The sequence below is a fragment of the Protopterus annectens genome, chromosome 10.part0, assembly GCF_019279795.1.
Source record: "Protopterus annectens isolate FY-2018-M chromosome 10.part0, PAN1.0, whole genome shotgun sequence".
Lineage (NCBI taxonomy): Eukaryota > Metazoa > Chordata > Ceratodontiformes > Protopteridae > Protopterus > Protopterus annectens.
In genome coordinates this window covers 1,746,197,221-1,746,225,207 of record NC_056744.1, presented here as the reverse complement: position 1 = coordinate 1,746,225,207, position 27,987 = coordinate 1,746,197,221, and the positions used below count along the sequence as shown (strand labels likewise).

The following is a 27,987-nucleotide window of genomic DNA, read 5'->3' as shown; positions in this document are numbered from 1 at the left end:
TAGAAATAAGACAAGAAAAGCAACAATTGCTAATACTGCAATTAATAAGATCAACTTCAACAGTCCACCTCCCCAGCCTGAGAATAGGTTAGTTAACCATGCCCTTGTTGAACTATCGGCCTCTTTGGCCTTCGAGAGTTCGGAAATTTTTTGAATTAGTTCAAGATGGCTTTCAATTTCATGCTGATTATCAGGAATAAATGTACAGCACTCCCCTTGGATTAAAGCGCAAGTTCCTCCTTTCACTGCTAGGGTGAAATTAAGAGCCATACGGTTTTGGAGTACTACAGCTCTCATAGCAGTCAATTCATCAGTCGCTAGTTCTAAGGCAGAAAATATAACATTGCTTAATATTTCAAGCAATTTAGATAGCTTTCTCAGTTTCCAAATTGATTTCACTACTCCGTATTATGGAATTATACCAGCCCATGATATGACGTCATCACTCAAGTCCATATGGAATAGTCCTATGATGATAGATCCATGAAGCATCAACTTGACCTACCGGATTGGTAGACTTTTTGACCTTGCGAACGTTCCGAATTTTTCCTTGAGGTAAAGCAGATATATGTCGGATGGCTGGGACTAAATAACCCAAGAAACAGCTACCAGACCAGTTCCCTGGTAACCACTTATATGCCTTTCTACCACAAATAAAATACAACCCTTTTTTCAAGAGCATAGTGGAAATGTTAGTGGTAACATTATTATTGAACACTGCTTGAGAGAATACATCTAACTCTAACTTAAAGATGTGAGAGTTGTGAGTAATTTGTCATTGTAGGGCTATTTCCAAAGACCCATACCTCCTTTGGCCCTAACATCGTTCCAGTCACATTACACGTCTGCCAATCTGAATAATTCATGAATGGTGCAGATACAGAGGCCTACCACGCTGAATAGGGCATAGACCTGTCCCGTGCCATAACATTAATTGACTGCAAAGCTGTGTAGTTAGTAACGGCACATACTCTCTGAATTCTTATAGTGCAATTACTTGAACCAACTTTCTTTATTCCCTTTTGTTTTAGGCATAAAATGCCTTGCTGTCGGTATGCTAAAGTCAGAGCTACAGTTCGGTTTGAATGTATTTGTGTACACATTCCCCCAGAAGTATTAAAGAGGATGGTTGAATAGTTGTCAGTAGGTAAAGGACTAGCTGTCTTTGGCAGGCCATCATGTGAAGTGGGAAGAGCTGCACAGATCCAGCAATGAGAAACGTTGAAGGTGGAAGCATAGACATGTTTAATGGCCTGGTAGGTGTTGAAAGGTGGATGTCCTGTAGCTCATTTGGCATGATGCGTCGTTGGAGCAGGAAACAAAAATGGCCATAGTAAAAATAACAAAACGACAAGAATAACTACCAAAATAGTTGTGCAGTACTTTTGTGGAAATGGTGGTTGCACCTGTATTGTGATGGGAGTGTGAGGTTGTCCAAATGGATAAACGTCAGGCATTGTCAGGTGCTGGTACAGTATGACTTGGGAGTACGAGTAGCAATAGGTGGAGAATTAGGAGTAGCAAAAGGTAAAGGTTGTTGACTTTACGATGGAATGACCTTTTTGACGTGCGATATGTGAATCCAAGTGGGTGAGCCTTGTAGTCGAACCGCTGATGATGTTGTCAGTAGAACCAGGAAGGGCCCCTTGCAGCATGGTTGAAGTGCTGTTTTTGGAGAGAATGACTTGACGTACACCCAATCTTTTGGTTGTAGTGCCGAGGACAGGAAAGGATCAGGAATATGTTGAGCCGCTGGTACCTGTCGATGATGAAACTGTAAAAAAGAAACAAGAGAAGTACAATATCTAAGAATATCATGATCAAATGCATCATACTCAGAAAAGGGTGGTGGTGGAGTCATGGGCATACGCATAGGGCGGCCCATGCGGATTTTATGAGGAGAAAGAGCTTTAGTAGGATGTACTTGCACTCTGTTAGAGAGTAGGGCTAAAGGTAAGGCCTGTACCCAAGTGAGGCCCATTTTAGTAGTAATTTCTGCCAGTCTGGTTTTCAGAGTCTGATTTATGCGCTCAATAATACCTGATGCCTGTGGTCTACATGGACAATGAAATTTTAGAGTGATGCCTAACATTTTACACAGTGAATCAATTAACTGAGCAGTAAAATGTGTTCCACGGTCTGAATATATTTGACAGGGAACACCAAAACGAGGTATTAATTTATAACAAAGTTTCTTAGCAACTGAAATAGCATTGTTTTTAGTACATGGGTAGGCTTTTAACCACCCAGAAAAAACATCAACAACAGTTAGAACATATTTGAAATGAGCACAAGGTGGAAGTTCAATAAAATCCCATTGCAAAGCGCAAAATGGTCCCAATGGTTTTGGCAGTGGATGTGCAGGAGCCATAGTGCCTTTTGAAATATTATACTGTAAACAAATGAAACACGTGCTCAAGAAATGCTGTATAGAAGCAGACAGTCCTGGGGCAAACCAATCCTTTTGGATTTGTTTTATTAACACTTGTACCCCAACATGAGCTGGCAAGTGATACACTTTAATAAGAGAATTTATCATGGACATTGGGCAGACCAGTCTGCCATCTGGATGTTGCCAAATGAAATCAGAGCATTTAAAACAACCTTGAGCCAGCCATGTTTTCCTTTCTGATTATGGATCTTCATGCTGTAAAGGTTTTAACACTGTGGTATTAAAAGTAACCATTGGTTGTAAAGGCTGCAAAAAATGTCCCTGAACAGTTTGTGAGAGAGCAGCCTGTTTAGCAGCCCAGTCAGCTAAATTATTGCCCTTAGTTTGAAAAGAGTCATTAGATTGATGGGCTGCACATTTAACAACAGCAAGTTCAGATGGTAACAATAAGTCTTGTAGCAAGTTATTGATATAAAAATGTTTTTTAACGGGTGCCCCGGAACAGATATGTCCTGCCAATACGCGTTGAAACTTTGCTGGGTTATTACGAATAGGCAGAAGTGATTTAGTGATCGCTTGAAAATCAACTGCTGACCACGTCCTAGGTACCACCACAGTAGCCGTTTGTCCCGCGTCTCTAGCATGTGCTGGGTTTGGGACTTTTCTCAATGGGAATACTCCCTTTTTATCTGATGGGCTAGTGCCCGATTCAGAGTCAGAATCTGGATTAGATTTGTCCAGACGACTGTAGCCGTCATTGTCTTTAATCACAATTAGACACTGTTTGTAATATTTACCTTTGTGTAAATATACGGCTTTTTTATTGTGATATTTTTTTGGCTGGCTAAACCTAGGGTCAAAAAGCATTTGTGCTTTTTTTTTTTTTTTTTTTTTTTTGCTGCCTTTTGTTTTTGAATGGGTTAGTCTAGGTGACGGTTTACCTGTATCTGTTTGGTCAGGTTGTTCTATAAGCGGTCTGCTAGGCTGACCTCCCATTGCCTCACTTCTGCTTTCAGAGTCGGGGTGCGGTCTGCTCTTTTTTCCGCCAGCCTTTGCCCTCTGTTGTGGAGCTCACTGCTCTGTCTTGAACCTGTGAAGGCTGATATAGCGGTGGAGGAGCTGTAGGGGGTGGGGGGAACCAGGGGTTATCATCCTCAGATGATTCAGTGATTTGTAATTTACTTAATTTTTGTACAGGATATAATCTCTTAAAGGGCAGTTCCTTTAAGCGTTTACCATTTGCTACATCTAGATTACTCGCAGTATGTCACAGTTTCTTTATCTGCTCTTTTAGTTTCTTTTGATTATTCTTAAGACTACTGACGACCGAGTCCTTTTTCCTTTCTTTAGCTTCACACATCTAATTAAAAGCTGCCCAGCACAACCCTGGTATTCTTCCTTTTTTTTTAAATTTCTTTTGCAAATTAGTCAATATATCTTTATTAAAACTACCATTTTCGGGGAAAAGCATGGTCACCGTCATTTTTAGTAAGGGCGATCCACTGATTTAAAAACATGCAACTGTCCCGGGACACACGATAAAACATATAACCAGCTGGTGTACCTCTTTTTGGCTCAGTTATTTTTCCCGCACTCACTCCCATTTTTACTCAGTAAGCTATACTTGTTTACCACAGGTTTAGCTAAGGCGTTATATAAACGTCTTGTTACCCCACTATCCTTTCTCCTTTCATATGTATGTCACCAGTATTTCCATATTAACCCACACTCATACTGCACATTTAATAGCAGAAGAGAAATGCATGCCACTTACCTCTAAACAACTGAATGAGAGAAATTATATATTTTTTTTGCATAAAAAAAAAATTTTCAAATCTTTAAGGCAGGCAGATACAGAGAGATGAAAGAAACACTGCAGAAACAGAAAAGTCTGCTATGGGCCCTTTCATTAGCAGTATTTCGTCCACTTCCTGACTGCTGCAGCTTGTTTTCAATTCAGATCCGCGTCACGGCACCAATTGTTACGTTACACAATACTTTAAAAATGAAGACCAGTAGTTCTTTCTCTCTTTCAGTGGTTTTTATTAACTACAGTACACACGTGTGGGAGCCTCATGGAAAGTACCAGGGAGACTCCCAGAAAAAAGGAATAATATACTGGTGATATTGCTGACAGTACAAAAATATAAAAATTAACCGATTAGATCATTATGAAGGGCAATTAACCAATCAAAGGTTTACCTGTAAACATAAGACAATTCACATCATCATATCTCTGGGCAGAGAAAGAAAATCAGATGTACTTCCATAAAAGGCACATTTCCTGCTTTCAGGCAGACTCTTGCTTTTCAGTACTTTCTAGTTGCTCAGAGTTCATTCAAAGTTCACAGTATACAGTACATTTTAACACATACAAACTGTCACATACTCAGTTCCCCCAAACACATGCTTTGGCTGTTCATATTCTATAGTGGTATCCCACTAGCTGTTCCAACGGGCTAGGCCCGTTTCAGTTAGAGGACCTAGTCTGTCCCCTTGCTTCCCTGTTTTTCTAACTTCTGGTCTAAAACCGTTTAAATTAGAGGTTTTAGTCTTAGTCCCCTTTGTGTGTGTACTAACTGCTGGTCTAAAACCATTTAAATTAGAGGTTTTAGTCTTAGTCCCCTCTGTGTGTGTGTGTGTGTGTGTGTGTGTGTGTGTGTGTGTGTGTGTGTGTGTGTGTGTGTGTGTGTGTATATCAGAGGATTGTTTTGTTAAAGTTGGTTAGTGGTAGTTTTTTTCCCGTGCTCAGTGTGGTGTAGTTGTGACTGTTTTTTCTCCAGTCGGTTCAGTACCTGTGACCCTTTGTCTTGGTGATTGTTGGTATTTTCTTAAGATGTCTAAAGTTTCTAAGGAGCACAAGCCCTCGGGCTTTAAGAAATGCTCAAAGTGTGGCTATAAAATCTGCATTACCGATGGACATTCGGTATGTGTTTATTGTCTGGGAGCAATTCATCTGCAGGAGTCTTGTAGCTTCTGCCATGCATTTAGTCCTAGGGTACTTCAGGAAAGAAAGAATAAGTTAATTCTGAAGGGACTTTTGAAACCCTCGTTCGAAGAGGGTCTGGAATCTGCTTCCAGCTCTAAACCTAGATCCACTAAATCGAAAAAGAGGTCTTCAGCTCCTTCAGTCTCCTCAGAGCCACCGGAGAAAGTAATTAAATTAACTTCGACATCCTCGGCTCCACTGTCCTCGGGGCCGCAGGAAGTGTCAGTGATGATGGAACCGGCGTCGGCTCCAATTATATTGGAACCTATTCGAAGCCAGTTGCCTAGTATTAGGCAAGTATCACCTGAGAGGAGATCTTGGTCTCCCTCCCTGTACTCCAAATCCTCCAGGACACTATCAGATGTGGATGTCGATAGGGTGGTGCAGAGACTCCTTCAGTCACCGGTTTTGGTTAAATTGTTCTCGGCTCCTTCCCATTCGGCTCCGGAGCCCATCCTGCAACCTACTTTGATTCTTCCTCCTCCGAGCACATCCCAGCCTTCAGAGCCAGAGTGCTCGGCTCCGTGTGATGTTTCCAGGTTGGTTCCGATGGCCCCTCCTGGCTTATCGGTGCCGACATCGGCTCTGACCCCATCGGCGCCATCCACGGGATTCAGAACTCGGGATTCTTCAGTCGGGCCCGAGGGAGAGGCCTTGGGACATCTCTCGGTTCCTTGTCTCCCTCTCTGTGCTTCAGCTCGGGGAACCCCGACTCCTGTCGTGGCCTCGGAGGCTGGTCGCTCTTCGGATTCAGGGGGGCCAGCCTTTGAGGCCATGCGGAGTGCGCTGGCCAGATCGTCAGCAACATCATGCAGGTCAGTCATTCTATCCCCTACCACTTCAGTGCGGGTCTCTGATCACCACCTATCTTTAGACAGCGGAGCCCCAAGGCTTCAGGGTACCCCCACGAGTGGTGCCCAAGTTTCTGAGGGCCCCTCAGAGTGTTTGCGTGAGGAGTCCTCTAGAAAGAAAACATGCAAGAGGAAGCATATAGACTCCCAGGATGAGTCTCTCACCTCAGATACTGACTTCGAGGAATCGGAGGGGTCCCCCAAGTCATTCTCTGAGGATGTTTCTTTCTCTGACATCCTAGAGATATTGAAACAAAGAGGTGACTGGCCATCCAAAGCCCCCTCGGAGGAGGAGTCGGTCTTCCTGAAGGCCTTCGGTGCTCAGCCCTCCACCTCCTGGGTATCCCCACCCTTCGATGAGCTCCTGGATTTGATTTGTCGGAGGGTGTGGGAGAACCCTGATTCTGTGGAACCTGTCCCCAGGAGACCCAATAAATTTCTGTCTGCTCCCCCGGGTAAGGAATTTTTGTCCAAGGGAGTCCCTGTGGATGCCATGGTGGTGGCACGGCCAGCCAGAAGGAATTAGCCAAGACTTCTTCCTCCGTCCATCCTCCTAACAAGGATTCTAGGACCATGGATCGGTACGGGAAGCGTATCCTCTCTTCAGCTAAACTATTTATCTCACATTACACGGCTCCAGAGAGATCTCCTCAAGGAGCTTGGAGATACTCTCATGGGTAACGTTTCTGAAGTGGTGGCCCAGACGGTTAACGCCCAGATGTCTACCCTCAATTCCATCGTTAACTCCTCCATGAGGCTGATTTCATATGCAGCCGAGGGAGCGAGTAGGGCAGCAAGCTCAGGAGTCACCCTTAGGAGACAGGCCTGGATGCGCCTTTGTCATTTCACGGAGGCCTTCAAGTCTTCATTCACCAATGCCCCCTTTCATGGCTCCTCTTTGTTCAGAACCAAGGTGAAAGACACCCTCACCAGGTGCGAGCAGGAGGGAAAAACTCTGTCTGCTGTAGGGGTCCATTTTTCCCTTCCCTCTAGGCCTTATCCCAAGGCCAAGAGGGGTGGAAAAATGTGGTTCAAAAAATCACAGAGGTTTTTTCCCAGTGCACAAGGTGAGCCCCCCTCCAGAGGCAGAGGAGCGGGAGGTTATTCAGGAAGACGCCACCCTAGAGGCAGAGGAGGTCCCGGCAACTTTGGAGACCGCAATTCCTTTCGCGGTTCTCCCTAGCGTCGCTCCTGATGGGAGGCTCGACTGTGCGTTTCCGGAGCCAGTCGGGGGTCGAATATCGTTATACCCGGAGGCCTGGCAAAACATCACCCAGGACCAATGGGTTTTACGAATAATTTCCGGAGGTTATGTCATCCCCTTTTCGTCCGATCCCCCTCCAGGTAGGAAAATCCCAGATGTTCCACCCAGTCAAAGGGATTACGCGGCTTCAGAGGTTTCAAAGCTGCTAGAAAAAGGAGCCATCCAGCATGTCCCCTCAGACCAGATCGGATTAGGGACTTACTCAAGATTCTTTTTGGAGCCAAAAAGAACAGGGGACCTGAGACCCATATTGGATCTCAGCCGATTGAACAACCATGTACAAAAGTCCAAGTTCCGTATGGTTACATTGCAGTCAATTCTCCCATTTTTGGGAAAAGAAGTATGGATGTGCTCCATCGACCTCAAGGATGCTTACTACCATATCAAAATGGACAGGGCATCCAGGAGTCACCTACGCTTCCTGCTGGGAGCCAGTCATTTTCAGTTTCAAGCCCTGCCCTTTGGTCTCACCACAGCCCCCAGGGTGTTCACCAAATGTATGGCAGTGGTGACGGCTCACCTGAGACGTCAAGGATTCCAAGTGTTTCCTTATCTGGATGACTGGCTCCTCACTGCCACCACCAGGCATCTACTAATTCAGACCAGGGACGCCACCATCACTCTCTGTCAACAGAGAGTGATGAACTGGGAAAAATCTGCCTTGTTGCCCTCACAGCGTATCACTTTTATAGGTGCAGAAATAGACACTGTTCAAATGCGGGTGTTTCTACCACAGGAAAGAATCAGAGCCTTACAGCAACTAGTTCATGCCTGCTCCCTCTGAGAAGAGCGAAGGCAAGATGGGTTCTCCAACTCCTGGGGACTATGGCTGTGACAATTATGTTAGTCCCTCTAGCAAGATTACACATGAGGCTCCTTCAATGGCTCCTCTTTGCTCAGTGGTCTCTCCAAAGGCTTCCACTTTCTCACCCTATTCTACTCATGCACAGGTGCAAACAGGATCTCAGTTGGTGGCTTTGCACCAACAATCTGGACACGGGGAAACCCTTCGCTCCATCACCCTCAATTGCCACGGTGACCACGGATGCCTGACAGATGGGGTGGGGGGGCATTATCTAGGCAGGACAGTACAAGGCACGTGGCAAGAGCACGAGATACATTTGCATATCAATGTCCTGGAGATGAGAGCTGTGCTACTTGCGTTGCAGGCACTTCAGAGCTTTCTCCCTCTCGGGACTATTGCAATCCACTTGGACAATATGTCAGTGGTGTGGTATCTGAACAAGCAGGGAGGAACCAAGTCATATCCCCTGTGCAGAGAGGCCATGCGAGTGTGGCAATGGGCAGTGTCTTCCCAACGTTTTCTGGTGGCAACGCACATTCTGGGGAAGTCCAACGTGATCGCAGACAGGCTAAGCAGAGCTATTCTGATGCCTTACGAGTGGTCCCTGAACCGTCTAGTTGCGGAACGGATCTTCCGCAGATGGGGTCAGCCTTGCTGTGACCTTTTAGCCAGCCCTCTCAATTCCAAATGCAGCGGCTACTTCATGTTGATCCCCCCTCAGGGGGAGTCACCCAGGGATGCTCTAATCCACGATTGGCCTCCGGTCTGCTATATGCTTTTCCTCCGGTTCCCTTGCTGTCAAAAGTGATTCAGAAAGTGCAATCCTTGGGAAGCAGAATGATTCTGATTGCTCCACACTGGCCTCGTCAGGTTTGGTTCCCCTTTCTCCATCCCTACATCGTGGACGCGCCTTGGATTCTGGACCCACAACCAGATTTACTGACACACATGTCAGGGCAGCTCCACCCCTCTCTGCGGACCCTCCGGTTAACACCCTGGCTACTCCACTTCTGTCATTAGTTGGGCTTCATCATTTTTCACCGGAGGTAGTTCATATTTTATCTTCCTCTCATAAGCCCTCTACTAGGAAGATTTATTCCAGCAAATGGAAGAGATTTTCAATCTGGGCTCATGCCCAAAGGATTGACCCTTACACAGCTCCAATTGCTTCTGTTTTGGAGTTCTTGTCTATGCTTTTTTGTCAGGGCTCAGCGTCCGTCACCATAAAAGTCCAATTGGTGGCAATTTCTAACTTTCATGGTGCTAATGAGCCTAGTCTGATGGCTCACAGACTCTGTAAGGCTTTCCTGAAGGGCACTCTGTTACTCCGTCCTCCTGTTTCGGAACCTATCATGCCTTGGGATTTGAACTTTGTTCTACCGGCTCTTACTTCACCACCCTTTGAACCTGCAGCTACTTGTGATTTAAAATTCTTGTCCTGGAAGACTGTCTTTTTAGTAGCCATCACATCAGCCAGACGCTTTTCAGAGATTCAAGCTCTTTCTATAAAACCACCATACTTGATTTTTCATAATGACAGGGTTTCTCTCAGACCGAACCCTTCCTTTCTTCCCAAAGTGGCGTCTATCACTAATCTTAATCAATCTATTGAGTTTCCAGTGTTTTTTCCCCAGTTCTTAAACAAGGCAGAATTTAAATTTCATCAATTGGATGTACACAGACAATTACGTTTTTATCTGCACAGAACCAAAGATCTCAGAAAATCTGATCAGTTGTTTTGTTTCCTTTTCGTAAAACAGAATTGGGTCTCCTGTCTCCAAAATCACTCTGTCCAGGTGGATATCCAGTTGCATCTCTTTCATTTATTCTTCAGGGGGTAAAGATCTACCGTTCCCGGTCAAGGCTCACTCTACTCGGTCTGTAGCTACATCTACAGCCTATTAGGCCAGATTGTCTATGGATGATATTTGTGCTGCGGCTACTTGGGCATCTCCTCACACTTTTGTTACTCATTACAAGTTGGATGTGGTATCTAGGGGCAGGTCTTCCTTTGGTTCCACAGTGCTCAGGAGTATTTTCCACTGAGCCTCCCGGGATTTAGGTGCTGGGGACGCTGTCCCATGGGTACGAATGTAGGCGTGATTGGACTACATAACATCAAGAAGTTATGTACTCACCATAACATTCGATGTATGTAGTCCATCTCATCTCACATTCTTACTTACCCCCCCCACCTTCCCCTTCCTGGAGGATCTGGAGGTTAGGACTGGTTTTCAGAGCTCCCTTCACTCTTGGTTTGTTCCTCCTTTCCTTGGGTGTTGTTATGCATGGAATATGAGTGTTGGTGTTCGCAGCAAACTAGATCTGGGGATATAGAGCAATGCAACATGGGATACCATCTTAGCCCAGCCAATAGAAAGACTTTGAGCTAGAAAAGTTTGAACCCATGGGTAAGAATGTGAGGCGAGATGGACTACATACATCGAACGTTATGGTGAGTACATAACTTCTTGTTCAATAACATGCTAAAACATATAATTATAAAAAGTTTTCATAAAACCTATGCCATGTAAACTCATTTCTTAATATTCTTATTTCTTAAGACAGGTAAAAGGGATAGTGTATCATTCAGCCCATACCCTCCATGGGCTCCGAGCCTAAACATCCATTTCAGTTCTGTTAGTTCTGTGTCATTTACTAAATCACCAAGTCTTTCATTGGCATATTGTACATGAAGTACTTGGAATAAGAACATGTGTTCATTCCCCATAAATATAGTATGTTTAGCCAATGCACTATATTCTTCTCCCCTTTTTGTGCAGTATAGATGGTCTCTAATCCTGGTTTTGAGATGGCGGTTGGTTTTGCCAACATAAAATTTATAACACTTAACACAGGAGGCTAAATAAACTAAGTCTTTACTATTGCAATCAGCTTTAGCTCTAATCTCCCATAAATATCTGGTTTCGGGGTGCCTAAAAAACCTAGCTGTATCAATATATCACAGTAATTGCATTTGCCACACTTCCTTGTGCCTCTTTCCAATTCATTTCTGATGCCATTTGACTTGCTGATGTTCAGTAGGTCTGTCTATATTAGGTCGGAGAATGCCTTGTATGCCAGACATGTCACCTGTAAGCACTCTGTAGGATACTGAGTATAGTAATAAATCTTTGAAGTGGGCCATGCAAGACCTATTGTTTAGGACTTGTATCCTTTTAATAAGGTATCTCTGAATGTATTCCAATAGTTGCATAGGGCTGGACAGATACATGCTAGAGTGGGCATTAATCAAAATGATTGACCTAATGAGAGCTTTGTAAAGGAGGACAACATCATCTCTACATCTAGTCACAATCAATTTGTTTATAAGCTGTGCAGTATAGAAAGGTTTTCTTATAACTTTGGGCACATGTTGGTCAAAAGTTAGGTCACTGTACACACAAGTTCCCAAATGCTAAACAATTGGGTCAGTTCTCAGAGGGCATTGTCATTATTTTGACACCAGTTATTATTTGGGACAAGACTTCCTGCATGATGGTTAAGTCATTTGGGGATTCAATAACTGCTCCTAGCTTGCAGTCATCTCATACTTAGCCGGCCAAAACCCTTTGGTATTTCCTTTTACTTATGAGATGTATATGCCAAACAGAAAAAGTCTCAGCACTGAACCCTGGGGGACTCCATGGTGACTGTTCTCTTCCCCTGTTTTGATCTCCTGCATCTTGTGAACAAGTTGGCAGTCCAGCTAATGATGCAAGTGTTTGCTCCTACATTATTCATCTTTTGTACTCCACCTGAGTAGGGGGTTTTGTCAAAAGACTTGGCCAGGTCAGGGTAATGTGGTGTGATCTGTTTTACCTTCATCCATTGCTTTGGTAACAAGAGTAAAGCTTAAAATTTGCCCATGATTTTGAGCCTTTCACACTTTCCTCTGGGTTGTTTTTTCAAACACATTTTTAGGGTGATGCATACATTGTGCATTCATTAATTCACCTTCCTGATTGTATTAAATTATATTCCTTGTATAATACAGTACCAGTTGTTAGAAAGTGTTTTATATTGTAGTTTTGAACAGTCTTCTAGTAAGCTATGAAACAAAATGTATGAACCAGTAATGACAAAACTATCCATTTCAAAAAGTTTCAACCATAAAAGGCCACTCAAACTGTCATTACAATCCACCAATATCAGTAAATATGCAAAATCTCTGCAGAAGTCAGTCATCTAAATAATTCCACATTAAAGGGATATCTAACAAATGAAGAGGTTGCTGCTAGTAAACAAATTTAAATTTCATTGTTTTATCTACAAATAAAGTAGCTGTTGCCCTTGAAAAATAAAGTGCCTATGTTACATTAAAAATGATAAGCTAGTAATATTGCAATAGGGAATGGATGGCAAACTGAAAACAGGTTCATAGTTACTGGGTAACTCCTCCAAAGGAGGACATTCACAGGACTGCATCATCCATTCCCTTTAAATTACAACATAGTACACTATCAGCGATCCATCTGTATACTGTTTACAGTAAGGTTGGTATTCATAGTTGTTACTGGAATGATTTAAGGCAACTAGAGCTTTTCTCGTGTAAATGCAGGAAAGGAGAGATTCATAGAAGCCACTTATGCCTTTGTGAAATGCCAGTGAATAAATGTATGCAAATGAAGTAATAATAAGATGATAATGAGAAATTATGTAAAACAATGTATGTTAATAAGTTGTTTTCCTGCCTGTTTGCGATTCATAATAATAACCTGATGTATTTCTGTTTCTTCAGCAGATACGTTATGAAAAGCAGAATCATGCATTTCCTAACTACTTTGCCATCAGAACCATGATTTCTCTTCCTGCGTGCTTTGCTATTTCTCAGAGTGAACTGCTTGTCTTGGTCGAGCCAAAATTGCTTGCACCCTGCCGTGCTTGCTGGCCAAGAAAGCAGACATATAGACAGAATTACACATTATAATTTTGATATTCAAGAATTCCTTGATAAATTTAGAGTATATAGGGATATTGTAAGGATCTTAGTGAGCACGTATGATCCCCAGGTTGGTACTGGGGAATGTGTGGCCTTCCGATCCCTGTGGATACTATGGTATGTATAGCCATAACTATACTTGCCAAGAAGACCTTCCAGAGGCAGACAGGGAACACTTAGTTATTTCTCAGGCTTCTGGTTCAAGGATATGTTCCAGCTCCTATTTATACTTTTGGCACTTATGGATCAGCACATCTGTTTCCCAATATCACCTCAGGACCGAGCCTGGTCTATGTGTGCCTTCTGGGGGGTGGTACATTTTCCCTAAAGTGCTTGTTTTGATAAACTGCACCCATATTGCAATCAGAGCCCTATCTGGTCCATGGGGGTATGTTACCACAATAGGAAGGGTACCATTCTATCATCTGCGAGGTAGTGTGTGTGTGATGCACTGGAATGCACCACCGTTCTGTCCAGCATCCTGGCAGTGCACACAATTCCCATATTTGGCACACTTGCTCACTCTACTGCCTTTACTATATATCATTTAAGTAGTTATTCGTACTAAAATGTATTGCTTAATACTAAACCACTTGTCCTTTGTTTTGTCCCCCCCCTCTTCTCTTTCTGTCTCTCTCTTTTTTCAGGTGATGCACGGCATCTACTGGAATCATGGCTTATAACAGCAGTGAGAAATCCAAGTGGAGTCAGGAAAGATAATTTTAATACAGCCCTAGCTCAAACTTCATAGCCTTTGAGAGGATATATGGCATGCTGAAATCCCATTTCCAATGCCTGGATGAGTCTGGGGTACATTTCAGTAGGACCCCGCTTTTTATGCAGGATAACTAGTCTCATTATAGTGAAGCCCAGTTCCAGGCCTAATATGATTAAAAAAAAAATTCTGCTTACTTAATCTATGCAATTTTTATAATTCAACAATTCTTTGGTTTGTTCTTTACTTACACTGCAATGTTTATAATCTGTTTTTTTTTTTTTTTGCTAACACTGAAATGTTCAACTTAAATGTATACCACATATTTGTACATTCTGTATTATGTAAATGTATTTGTATTTTTCTGGAGCTTTTCCTCCCAGGACTCCATTGAAAACAGGCTCCTGTGGCCCAATGGACTATCCTGGAAAACAAACGTCAAATAAATAAATAAATAAATAAATTAATGAGACCAGCCAGCAGCATTAATTAGGGACCCCATGAGCAAGTTTGTACATGGCATAAGGCTGAAAAGGTAAAGAGGCAGTGCCTACTCCAGATTTATGGACCATGACCTTCAGGTTAGTATTTACTTTTTTATAAAACAACACCTGGAGTATAACTAATGTGTGCAGTACTGTGTGTGGACTATGCTGTGTAGTACATGGTTTACTGTCAGTGCTCATCAGACATTACTTCTTATCTTAATTTTGTTTTTCAGAACGGGTAGTCCTATTATTGTTTATAAAAGTTATGCCTGACTCCTCACTAAAATCACTTCATTGGTGTCATAAGATATCATATAAGTAAAATTTACATATAAGGAATACTTACAATTTTTAAGTGATCTGCATTTAACATGAGCTCATAACTTGCACTGGAATGGAAAATATTTCGCATGTGTATCTTAATTATCTAATGTTTCCTCAGTTTTAAGTATAATGTGTTACAGAGGATTTACTTTTCTCTCTTAAGTTACTGGACACCAAATTATTTTATGTCGCACACACCAAGCGGTATCCTCAGAAATATAAAGCATCATTTGTGCAGTGCTGAGGATGTAATGATAACAGTCCCATTGTAGATGGAAGACTACTCATGCAGTATTTTTCCAGGTGTGTGTTATTCTCTTTATAGTGTGTAATATTTGTGTTATGTTCTTTGTAATTGTCGTCTGTACCACTGCTAAACTGAAAATCTTGATAATGAATGTTCATTTAATGTGTTAAACATTGCAATTTGTGTGTTATGCCCTACACCTTGTTTCAAGAATTTTCTTTAATTGTAACCAGTAACATGATTGAAATGAAATACATGGCCATGCAAAGCCTCTTACTACTGGGTTACATTGTGCACACTTGTATTCTGTATGTATCTATTTTATTTATTTTTTAAAAAACAAATTGCATTACAAGCTAAACATTGACATCAGTATATTGAAAGGTATGGTAGCCAAGTGCTCCATTTTATATTGTAAGTACCTGAAATGTCTAGCCTGACGTATAGAAGGTCTGGATCAAATGTGACATACATGACATCTTCTAAAGATAGGGTAGGTAAAGGTACATGGGATCTGGAGGAGGGGCTGTCATGTGAGCTGGAGGGTGACTTGCTGAGAAGATGATGTGATCTACCCGATGCAGGTGGTCCTTCAGAGAAGTTCTGCTATTTGCACATGAATGCTTAAGTGGCAGTTTTCTTCTCTTTAGTCAACCCTGATGTTTCCACTACTTTGTTGAGAGGCACTTGTAGTGTGATGTGTTGTGCCACCACATGTCTCTACAGTACTCCATCCCTGTCTTCATCCCCATCATTGACTCTGATTTGAGTTGGGTTGGTCCTGACCAGTGTATGCATGGAGGTGGACATTGCTGCAGTGTGTGCGACTGTACTGTGCATGAATGTGACCATGCATATAGTACTCTGACCATTTCTAACTGACTCTCTGTGGAAGTGGACCTAGCCTAAACAAAGTCACACACATTTGCTGCTGGGTAGCCAATGTTTTACATGTTTCTTGAGGTAGCTGTGATATGTGCCTACACCTGGTATCCCCTCTGAATAGGTGTCGCAATAGATAATGTTACCTCTGAGTTGCTACCATCATCTAGAAGGTGTTCTTGTGGTTGTGGAGACACTGGTGTTAAGGTGTATTGGTTCTTTCCCTGTAAAGTAATGTTCCCATCTAGCTGACTTTGTAATCCAGTGTGACTTCCTCCATAATTATGTACCTGTTGTAGTGTGTGTGTGATCCTGCCATTAAACTTGGTGACTGTGTGCCACTTTCCTCAGGCTGTCTCATGAATATAACTGTGTTATCATCTTCATTTGTCACTCTTATGCTGATATCTTCTGAATTTACTGGAATAGTGGAACTGCTGATTTCTGCTTCTGATCAAGGGAAGAATTAATTACTTACATTAATACTCAGACAGTGAAGTACACTACTGTATGCTTTGCAACGAGATGCAGAGGACACTTGCCATGCACCCTCTGTTCAATGTCATAATGTGCAGAAGTGGAGGGTTTGCCTGTTAATAGGAAATGTCATGTGTTACATGCAATCACTTAAACAGAGCAGTCATTCTCTTTATGTAGATATGTTATGGAGGTCAAGCTAATCTTCCTGAATAGACATATCTGGATGCTGCTGAATGGTGATGTTTGTCACTGCCCATGCCACCTCAGATTATGCCCCTACCATCGTCACCTGTGATACAGTCATCCCCACAAATGGAAAGGAGGTACTCCTCAGCAGGTGTTAAAGGAATAAGTGTTTGATGTCCTCCCCAGTAGTGTTATGGGCAACTGCATTCTGCTTTGGTGCATCTTGCTATATCGTAGGCCTTCTTGCACTGTGTTAATGTGTGGTTCCTTCCACCTACAGCCTTTATATCCATAACCACTTGGTTCCAAGCCTTTGCCTTCTCACCTTGTTTGGGTCCCCCCTTTCCAAAAAGGCATTTGCCATATATCCTAAGGGCAGCTATGAGGATGCAGTTCTCATCATGGCTAAAACTGTCCTTTCCCTGTCTGGATCCCTCCTGCTGTATGTTCCGTGCACCTAAAACAACATGCAAAAGTAAAACACTGAAGCTTGATCCACACATCAGGCAAAGAACACACCAATGAAAACATATGCCTACTTCTATCACAAATAAATCAAAGATCTGACAACAAAATAATTCTTGGTGGCACAATAGCCATATTCGAATACACATAATACAAATCAAACATCACCCAGTTTAAATGTTCTTTAATAAGCTTGTACTGCATCGTACACAAATGCATAGTACTACTGCAAACACTTGTCATGCATAACACTGCCATCTTACTCTGTTGCTAATGTTCTATAAAAATCATCCCCTACCACTTGCATGTATACTACTAAGTTTTTGATTCACAATTGAAAGTCACAGATTCCACTATAAACTAGCATGTATCCTAACAGCACAGAACATTGACTGAAATGCAAAAGAATGTGCTACACTCACTTTGAATAATGTATTATTTGTTTATATATTTTTCTCTATAAATGCCAAAAAAAGAACTCTTGCAAAGCATTTGTCTTTCACATTGCCATCAATAGTACTCCCCACATACATTTATCATTACTGCGGTCAAGAATTCAGATTGATAAATGACACTCATGTCATCTCTCTTCACATGAATCAACTGCATCTTGCAGTCAGATCAATGGAGAACACAATTTGCTATAAACAACTGCTGTATTAACTGAATATGTACTGCTTATAAACCGTTTTATAACATTATGGCTATTTTTACTTATTAATCTAGATGCTTTCCCAAAACCAGTGGCAGCTGGTGACTTCAAATCAAAGGGGGGCTGCTGGAGACAGCTGAATGGGTGGGGCCAACAGGAGGGGATGTGGCCAACTAGAAGGGGGTGGAGCTTTGTTCAAAATCACATAAAACTGGGACTTTAATTAAATACACTGCCCTGGGTGCCAAACTGTCATTATGTGCATCCAGTCAAGAAACAATGAGGTGTAGAAGAAAAAAATATTTCAATGCATTGGCTACATAACAGCTTACTTAATATCTAGATGGAAACAAAAAGGTTGTAAGGCATGAAAAATAAATTACTTTTTAAATACATTACTGGAATGCCAGTCAAAATCAAGTTTAAAAAAACAAGCAGCACTCAACTCAAATCACTTCTCCTTGCACTGAAGTTCTAATTATAATTTATATTTAGCTTTATAAAAGTACCAAGTAACATGATGAAAGTAGCAATCTCTGTGATACCCCCACTTGTAAAAATGTGTCTTATCCAAAAAAGACCTGGTGCCTGAGCCTGACAACAACTATCTACTTGTTTTATGGGGAAAACATGATCAAAGTAAAAAATGAACAGCAAACAAGAAACAAGCTCAAGATAAATTGCTCAAAGGATTACTCCACAGGTTATGGACCACACATGATAGACTGGCATTCTGTTTAGTTTACGGGTAAAACCTGCAAAGATGACTGCAAGTCTCCAACAAATGTAATGAGCTTCTGAAAATACTGTAATCCTGTCCTTTATTACAGATACTGTCATATGCATTTCAATACCAAAGGTTTATACGCTATCTAGTTATGTAAATAATCTCTGCATGCCAGCAGCAAAACGGCTTTCATTGTTGGTAATTCTTTAACAGTATGCTTATTAAAGCTTACCTGCATCTTACAGTCTCGGACAAGCTTACCTGATGGTCATTAAAGCATTGCTACTTAAACGGAGAGCAATAGGCACTGCAACAAGATGGATTTTCTGAATAAGAAGAAGCATAAATCAGCAGTATAAAAATATGACAGAAAACCAGAACATTCTGCAAAATCAAGGACAGATGAAAAGCCACTGTAGTACTTGTATCTACCTTGGATAAGGAGATACTCTGTATAACTGCTCCTTGCCTTGCTTGGACACATCCAGAGTCACTATGTGGGGGAGTGGGGTGCAACAAGTATGTCACAATTTGAAATGTGTCTGGCTGACGGTGATGGCCTGACACATTTGTCATACCTCTCAGCCCCAGAGCAAGAAATCTGGACAAAGCCATAAACAGAAGTGGGACAAAGGCCCACAAATAAGGAATTTTTTTAAATATTGCACTTATAAACTTAGAAAGATAAAAGAATAGTAGGTGTTGCATTAGTATGAATTTTCTGAAGGGTATGAAATCTGAAACTCAAATGTCTGTCATTATTTTTTAACTTCAATTTTTAATGATTTTCTACTAATTTGCCAGAAAACCACAGTTTCATGAAAAACCGACCAAAAATGCGATGCAAAAATATAAAATAGCCACACAATACAGCTGGGAACCTGTCAAAGAAGGGACACTTTTTAAATATTAGTACTGTTAAGTTGAGCAGCTGACAAAATAAGAGAATATACATGCATTTCTGAAATTAAAAGTAATCTATAACTCTGATAACTACAATTATGTTTTAATTGTAAACTCTCCACATTTTCTTCCAAATTTGCCATTTTGCGGAGGGATTATCAGGGGGAGAGCAATATTTTGAGCCGAAATTGGTGACAGCTGAGAGGTTTGGATATACCCAATTCTATAAAGCAATTTATTTGTGCATACCTCTCAACTTCTTAACGCAGGAAATCTGGACAAGGCCGAATATATTGCGGGAACATACAAACAGTACTGAAACTTGCTCTTGTATAAACTTAGACAGTTGACAGAATAACAGGTCTAGCTTTAGCATGCATTTTTCTGAAGAATATGAAGTCTGAAACTCAATGTCTGTCATTATTTAGTGACTTAATTCCTAAATGATTTGCCAGATAACCACATATTTCATGAGGAACAAACCAAAAATAAGCAAAAATTTATTCATTCTGCAAAAATCTGAACAGTTAAGAGGTATAGTTCAGCTGGCTGAAGAAGTCTTCAACGTGAGGACGAAACCTGGGTTAACGTGTGGTATATGTTTTGGAAGCTGCTATTAAAATTGCCTGGTTGACTTTTCTTGTCCGTGACAGTTTCATTTATGCATTTACTCAGTACTCAAGGAAAAAGCTAATAAGATAACATAATATATTTGAATTTATAAATAATCGTGTATTTTACATGGAAAATGTTTTAATATTTTACTTATGTGTATAAAGAGGGTGAAGCAGTAAGGAAAGTGTTTACTTGATACAGACAAAGTTTTTTTGGGGTTCAATATTACGCAAGACAAAATTTTAAATCAGTGTACTGATTTTACTAAGTGTTTGTTCATTATTGTTGAATGGGTTCATGTTTCTTTAAAAAGTGGATGTGAGCCGAGCATTCCTTAGGAATACTGATTGACCGCTTGTTAAGAAAGAGTATTTATATGTTTTAGGGGTGAGGTTCAGTTTGTTCTGATGAAGTCAATTCATTGATGAAAGCACTCAATATGAAACACTGTGTATTTGGACTTTATACTGGTCTTTTATTTGCTTTTATTCATTAAAAGGAGTTTTCCATGGTCCTTTTGGTACATTTTTTCTGTGGTTTTGGTCTGTTGAGCACCAACACACCTTCATTTGGTTTTTGGCTTAAAGGTATACCCCCTTGAGCCACCCAGGATAAAGGTGCTAGGGACGCTGCCCCATCACTGTAAGAATGAAGGCGTGATAGGACAACATAACATAAAGAAGTTATGTACTCACCATAACGTCCCATGTTTGTTGTCCATCTCGCCGTTCATTCTTACGAAGCCTCCCTCCTTCCCCCTGCCTATGACTTCTTGTGGACCTGGTAGATTTCCACTACCTCAGGGCTCTTTGTCTCAGCTTGTTTCTCCTTCCATTATTTTTTGGTATGGACTTACACATTGTTTATATGTATATGTGTATAGATATGTATATAGTGTACATATTGCTCAGTATTAGCAGCAAACAAGATCTGGGGAATTGCACCACTGCATTGTGGGATACCTACTTGCCACAAGCCAAGTTTGAGATCTCCAGCTAAGTATTTGGCTGAGTCAGAGCTGAGGATCTGCTCCAAACCCATCATTGTAAGAATGAACAGCGAGATGGACAACAAACATGGAACGTTATGGTGAGTACATAACTTCTTTTTTTCTCAGTCTCCTGAAGGGAGATCTTACTTGAATCAAATTGTGGCTAACTTGTCTCAGATTTTTAAACATGCCTTAAAAAGTGTGTATGATTGTGCTGACAGTGTACATAGGTCTTCTGCATCTGTCACAGTCTTGAAAAGATTTGTCTGGGTGCAAAACCAAAAGTTTTCAGATGACCTGAATTCACAAATTCTGAACTCCTCTCTGGATAGAGAGGCTTTACTTTGGCTTTCTGCTACACAGGTGCTCAAATAATGTGATGATGGAGGTAAATTATGCAAGTGGTTTCTAGGATTTTTCTGGTCCCCAAGTTCTTTCCCTGTAAATCCTCAATTCCTTTTAAGAGATGAAATAAACAAGTAGGGTCTCCTTCAAACAGGCAAACTCCTAAGAAGAGATGGCAAGAGGATTCTAATGAAAACCACAAAAGAAAAGGACCTTTTCCAAAAAAAGGTCAGGCCCAGGTGCCTTCCTCGGAATGACTGTGCTGGCAACCAGGTCACACTCCCTAACCCACCCTGACCCAGTATCTCTTCAAAGCTCAGGAAAACTGAATCCAAATTATCTGTTTTGGCATCAAATTACTTCAAACAAATGGGTGGCAAAGATTATTTAGAAGGGTTACAGATGACAATGGTTGAAAAAGCCCACCCTTCTCTTTTCATGGGGATTTCCCTCCTAGCCAAACAGAACTGCTTCCCCCAGTACTCCAACATATATTAGATGCAGAAGTCATATACCTTGTTCCTGCAGATCAGACAGAAAAAGGCTTTTATTCCTGAATGTTTCTGGTATTAAAGAAGGAACACTTTGGGTGACAAGTGTTGGCTCTGTCTTATCTCTCTCTTTTATAAAGATACCAAAGTTCAAGATGCTAAACCTTCAAGGAGTGTTAGCTCTGATCCCAGATCAGAAGCTTATGGTGACCTCAGACCTCAAAGATGCTTACCATCACATTCCAGTAACAAGCAGCTTCAAGTGATTTTTGAGATTTTTGTGCCTCCGGCTCATATTGTCAATTCTCTGTACTGCCCTTTGGCCTGTCCATTGCATCAAGAGTGTTTATACCCGGTACTGGTTCACTGCAGATTCCAGGGTACCCATATTTTTTTTATTTAGATGACTTATGTATTTGTGCAGTGACTTCTCCCAGTTGTCAGGAATCCTTAAAGAATGTAACCTCCTTCCTAGGACATAATCTGTCCTGTCTCCATCACACAGAATTGTATTTCTAGGTTGCCTAATAGACACTGTATCTCAAAAGGCATTCCTTCCTTAAGAGAAGGTAGATTCATGCTAGTATTTAGTTACAGCCAGAGAACTTCTCAGGATTCTTGGCTTTATAGCTTATATGATTCTCATGATTCCCTTTTCCAGGTTACATACGAGGAAGATTCAGCAGCACCTAAAAATCTTGTGGACCCAACATTCTCACCCATTGGATTTTGGGCTTTATCCAGTTAGAACTGTATTGGTTGAGGGATCAGATGGCTCACAATCCAGGTCTCCCTTTTTCTCCACTCACCCCAACACAGTCTGTCCTGTCTGATTTCTCATATTTTGCTTGAGGAGCAGTTTCAGTTGAGGTAAAAGAGCAAGGACTGTGGGACAGTTCAGAGAGATCAAAGCACATCAATGTAAAAAAATGTTTTCTGTGATTCATGCCATAAGGTCTCTGCCTGATCCCTGGAACTGAAGTCCTTTACAGATCATGACAGACAATACCATGATGATATGTTACATTAACAGACAGGGGGACACCAGGTCATACCCTCTGTGCCAACTGGCAGTGATAGCTTGGGAGTTAGTGCTACAGCATTTCTTAACTCTTCAAGCTTCTTACACATCATCAGAGTAAAACATAGTGGCAGACAAGTTAAGCAGATCCTGGGCAGATGCTCACAAATGGAAACTCATTACAGAAGTCTTCCTGAAGTTGATCCAGATGTGAATGGAGAACACCTCAAGTAAATCTGTTCACTTTTTTTTTTCCAAAACAGACAAACAAATTCTGTTCTGTAACTTCCTGCAAGCAGGCCTGGAAAACAGATGCTATGCCATCCCCTGGTTAGGGATGTTCCTTTATGCATTTACATGAAAAAAAAAATGATTTTCAGAGTAAATCTGAATATTTGGAAAGACCCTGCAAAAATTTCCTTCTGGCCCAGGCAAAATTGTTTCTCCTTTCTTATGGAATTGGCCAGGGACATTTATCACAAGCTTCTTCATAGACTGGATCTACTCACACAGGACAGTGGGGAGTCTGATATACCCCAACTTAAAACAACTTCAACTGACTGAGTGGATAATTCAGTTTTGATACCTTTGAGGCTCTTTTTTTGTAAGTATGTGCAGCAGGTAACGACGGAGTCAAGAAATCCTGTTATCAGCAAATCATATATTAGCACGTAGAAGATTTTCTTGTTGGTGCCTAGTCAATGACCAGGGATGATTTTGTACCACTGGCACTTAAATATCTGTGTGAGTTACTACCCTTTTGCCTATCGTATGCCATTATTGCGGTGCATCTTGTGGCCTGTTTCCAAAAGCTTTAGGCGAGTCCAAACACTTCTCCTTCCAGGAGCATGTTCTCTATAAAAAGAAGGAAAAATGACAAAAGCTTCAAAGCTTTTTTGCTGCTGAAGCGAACGCTTTTTTGGTGATCTACCTTTCAGTTGGTTGTATTGTTCAAGTTGGACAGTTAAGTTTCTGGTAAGGAAAGCCTCCCTTCTGAAATAAATTTTTATGTGGAAAACTTGGATTATTTTGGCAAGAATGTGTGTGCATGTACTTATGGAAACAAAGTGATAGGACTGGATACGTTTATTATGTTAAATGTTTTTCCAGTGGTTGTGTGAACTTTTTTTGAGGCAAAAGTTTAATTTATTACTAAAAATGAGGCAAAAGTTTAATTTATTACTAAAAAAAACTTACTTAGACTATTATTTAGAGGGGATGGGAAAGGATATTACTCTTATGGAGTACTGTCAGTATAATACTTACTTCTGAACACCTAGTTCCTCTGGCTTGCATACTTACTGGTGCTTCTAGGCTACTCTGCCTGCTTTTGAATATTCCTTTTTGGCTTACCCATGGAGCAGCATCGATCTTCTTGGCATTACCTTCACCAGTACACAAAAACATGAAACTTTCTAAGGAGTTTTGTAGGGTGCTTCTCACACCCTCATTGCCTCAGCTGCTGGTGGGTGACTCTGCTGTAGCTGATCATTGTTCCTCAGTGCACTCATCTTATTTCCTTGGTCCTCTTGGTGTAGCATTTGCAGCCACAAAAGACCAGGAACAGCCATGATTTTTATTGCTATAGGAAAATTCAGGTCAGGCTAGAGAGAACCACCTTTATTGCTGACTGCGGAAGGGGCAGATGAAAGGTTTCTACTTGGCCAGGAGGTGAATGTAGAAGCTAGGACCACTATGCCTAAGAGGCCTGCTGGACTGGAGGATAATGTGCTTATAAAAACTGTCAAACTGTCACTATCACTATGGGTAGAGCTGATCTTGTTTTTGCTAAGAAACTGATGGCTGCCTTTTCAATACCTAGTAACTCCTCTGGCAGGAAGAAAAAAATAACTCCTCCTCTGTCTGACAGGATTTACTAGTCAGAAAGTGAAGCATTGCAGTGATATGGGGTACATTTCTGAGGATTCTACTCAGCCTGAGCTTTCAGATTCCGAAGATGGCATTCCCATATACATCCCTAATGAAGAAATCTTTTCAAAAATGTTATCTAATATGAACAAGGTTTTCCATTGAGAACACTGAGGCCTCTGAGACTCAGAAAATATATTACAATTTAATATATAGCTGCCTAAAGCAATTCCCATTCCTCATATTTTGCCAGATTTAGATTCTTACTGCAGCCAGTTTACCGGATAGGCAACCTTTGGCTTTCAAAAGGTTTGATATATTATGTAAAGAACTCCAGTCACATAAGTACCTATTTTCTTATCCTAAGACAGACCTAGCAGCCATCTCTCTAAGTTTGCTGCTGCTAAACAGGTTGATGCTTCTAACCCCATTCCCTCAGGTAAAGATGGGAAGGCAGTGGATAAGATGGGAAGAAGATGTATGCTTCTAGTACTTGAATGCTAGGGTTTTGGGGAATCTTACTTATTGGTCTCATTCATCTCTGTCTTGCAGCTGTACCACACACATGCTCAAGTGCAGGCTTATTAGGTCATTCACTGGTGTACAGAGCTGACAAAATGAGTAAAACATTGTAGTATTAAATTTCAATATTGTAAATAATTTAAACTGTAAATGGATAAATGTTTGTGTTGCAAACATTTGTATAGTTAAAGTATTAAATCGTCAACACACTGACATAATTTTTTCATGAAGAAATAATAAACTCTTACCTACAAGTGTAAACCTTCTAAAATATTTCATAATGGAAGAACGTGATGTTGCCTGAGTAATTCTGCATCCAAAGGTTTCTCCAGTGTCATCTTGAATGGAGGGTTGAAAAGTAATACTTGTTTTGTGGATATTTAATGCAGACTTGGTCTCTTCTTGCATGGTAGTTTTGAAGACACTTGTTTTGTAGATACTTGCTGTAGGCTGACATGCTTTTATTTGATATTGTTTTTGTGATATCATTAAACCTACTTTTTCATCACTTTCTTGGTCGTCATCATTTAAAGTCTGTGTTCTCTCATTGTTCTTCTTTACCCAAGTAGTTTTGAATGAGCATTTAGAGAAAGATATGACTGAGCAAGTCAAGGTGACATCCTCACCGATAACCCATATATCAGGTCCTTCAATACCTAAAATAATAACTGGCACAACAATGTATATATATATCTTTATTAATACTTGACAAACAATGCTGATCATATTAAATATGTACCTCATTTTTTTTTACTTCAGTAGAACACATTTAATTACTAAGAGCCACCAAGCTGAATGACCATTACAACAACATATTGCATAAAAATGCCATACCACACATTATTTTCAAGATGGCTGTATTTGTGAAACAAACTATATCTCTTCAACCTTGTTTCTTAAAGTCAGAGTTTATAAAATGTAATTTAAATTCACATTGTCATTCTGTGTCCAATGCTTATGCTTGCATAAGATTATTGACAGTCAGAGAACTGTAGCTCAAAGCGACTTCTTTATAAATATTGATGCATTAGTCAAGAAATATAGGGAACAAAAAAGCAGAGAAAATATTTTAACTAGATTTATTACTTTCAGGAAAAAAAGGTGTTTCTTAGTGGTGAATATCCAGATGTCCATTTAGACTCCTGGACAAAGAGGCATATAGTAGATTATCAGTAAGGAATTTAGACTTTAGTAATAATACTTCTCAATAATGTATCTCACAAGAAAAAAAATGGACGTATTTAAAACAATTATTGTGCAGTGTTGCAGTCACGGTTAAAGACTGGAATATTTCTTTTCTTTTTGAGTTTTGTTTATTAAAATAGGGTTTGATTTTGTATTCTGAGTAACAGAAGGACCCAATTTCACTGAAAGTTTAGCTGTTTATTTATTTATTTGACATTTGTTTACTGGGAAAGTCTGTCTGAACAAGAGCCCTTTTTCAGCAGAGGCCCACAGAGAAAAGCTCCACATCATTAGAGTTATGATGCAGTAGATTAAGTAAAGTAAACAACTTATTTAGAGACATGATATAATTAAAGTGTTGTACATGACATTTTGAGAGAATGCATCTTACATTAAAATAATTAGCAACATCACTGAGTTCTTAGGTTCATAGATAGGTACTAGGCTATCGGCCCTGGGGCCTATACAAGCCCAGCCAAAAAGGTACCCTGGCTTTTGCCACCCAAGAAAATTATTTTCCTGTGCCACTGTCGAGCAGAGCCACAGAGGTGATCCCCGGGGTGAATTTCCTATTCCCCATCCAGTCATCAAGATTTTTCTTTAAGAGTGCTAATGAGGAGCTTTGTTAAAACATATAAGAGTGCAAAACAGTAAGTAAAATAAAATTTGACTAAGTAAACGGAGCTGTTACTGAGAATAGATTAGTCTAGTACTAAGATACAATTCTTTAAGTAGTTAATAAAAGGATGTGTCATTACTAGGGGATAAAGAGTTGATATGGAAGGTTGTGAGGACAGAGACTGAGTGGTAGCAAGGTGTAGTTGTATGGAAGAAGTTCATGGAGGGTTTTTACAGTGACATGTCCAGGTGCTGTATAAGTGTTCCTTGAGGGTTTTTTGACAGCTGGAGTGTTACTTATTTCTCTGACAGCTAGGGGAAACTGGTTCCAGGATAGGACTGCCATCAGATTTTTTGTGTGTTTTTTTTTTGGCCTTATAAATGTCTAAGAGGTTTTGATCACCACTCCTAAGGTATTTGGCTGGAGTATATTGAGAGATGATAGAAGAAATGTCAGGAGAGAAGGAGGGTTTATTGAGAATGGTGTGAATGACAAGTAGTTGTGAAAAGAGATGTTGTTTAGGGAACTCTGTCCAGTTTAAAATATTGAGAGATTGATAGTGATGAGAGTTTGAAGGAAATTAGTTCCAAATCTGACAAATTTGTTGTAGATAGTTTCCAGCTTGGTGAGTAGACAGGACTGAATGTTAGTTAAGATTTGGGACCCATAGAAGAGGCTTGGGAGAAGGTAGGCATGGGAAAGTGTGATTCAGGACTCCTTTGTAAATTTGTTTTTGCTTCTATAAAATAGTCCAAGTTTTTGGTGAGTTTTTTTAAATGCAGCTGTGGACATGTAGGTCGAATTTAAGTCTGTTATCGATGATGACGCTAAGTAGTTTGGTGTGTGTTTCTACATTGATAATAGTGTTGTTGAGAGAAGTTATAGTGAAGGTGGGTTTAGAGTGAGAGATTTTGGTAATGATAGCAGTAGTTTAGTCTGTTTGGGATTTAGTATAAGCTGATTATTGGAGAGCCAGTTTTCTATAGAGTTAAATGAGTTTTGAGTAAGGGTGTGTAG

The 27,987-nt window shown here is 40.7% G+C and overlaps 1 protein-coding gene across 4 annotated transcripts in view; it reads right to left on the bottom strand.

Annotated features, from left to right (window-relative positions):
- The window catches only part of LOC122813971, a 1,592,156-nt gene that overhangs the window by 363,843 nt on the left and 1,200,326 nt on the right, over window positions 1-27,987 (bottom strand). For 2 of the 4 annotated variants that reach the window (XM_044086526.1, XM_044086527.1), the window contains one exon: window positions 25,415-25,834. The exons of 1 other annotated variant lie outside the window; for it this stretch is intronic. In XM_044086526.1, the coding sequence (XP_043942461.1) occupies window positions 25,415-25,834 (420 nt within the window). Of the gene's footprint in view, window positions 1-60; window positions 1,775-25,414; window positions 25,835-27,987 lie in introns of those variants that run through there. One more of the 4 variants, XM_044086529.1, reaches the window with a different exon arrangement.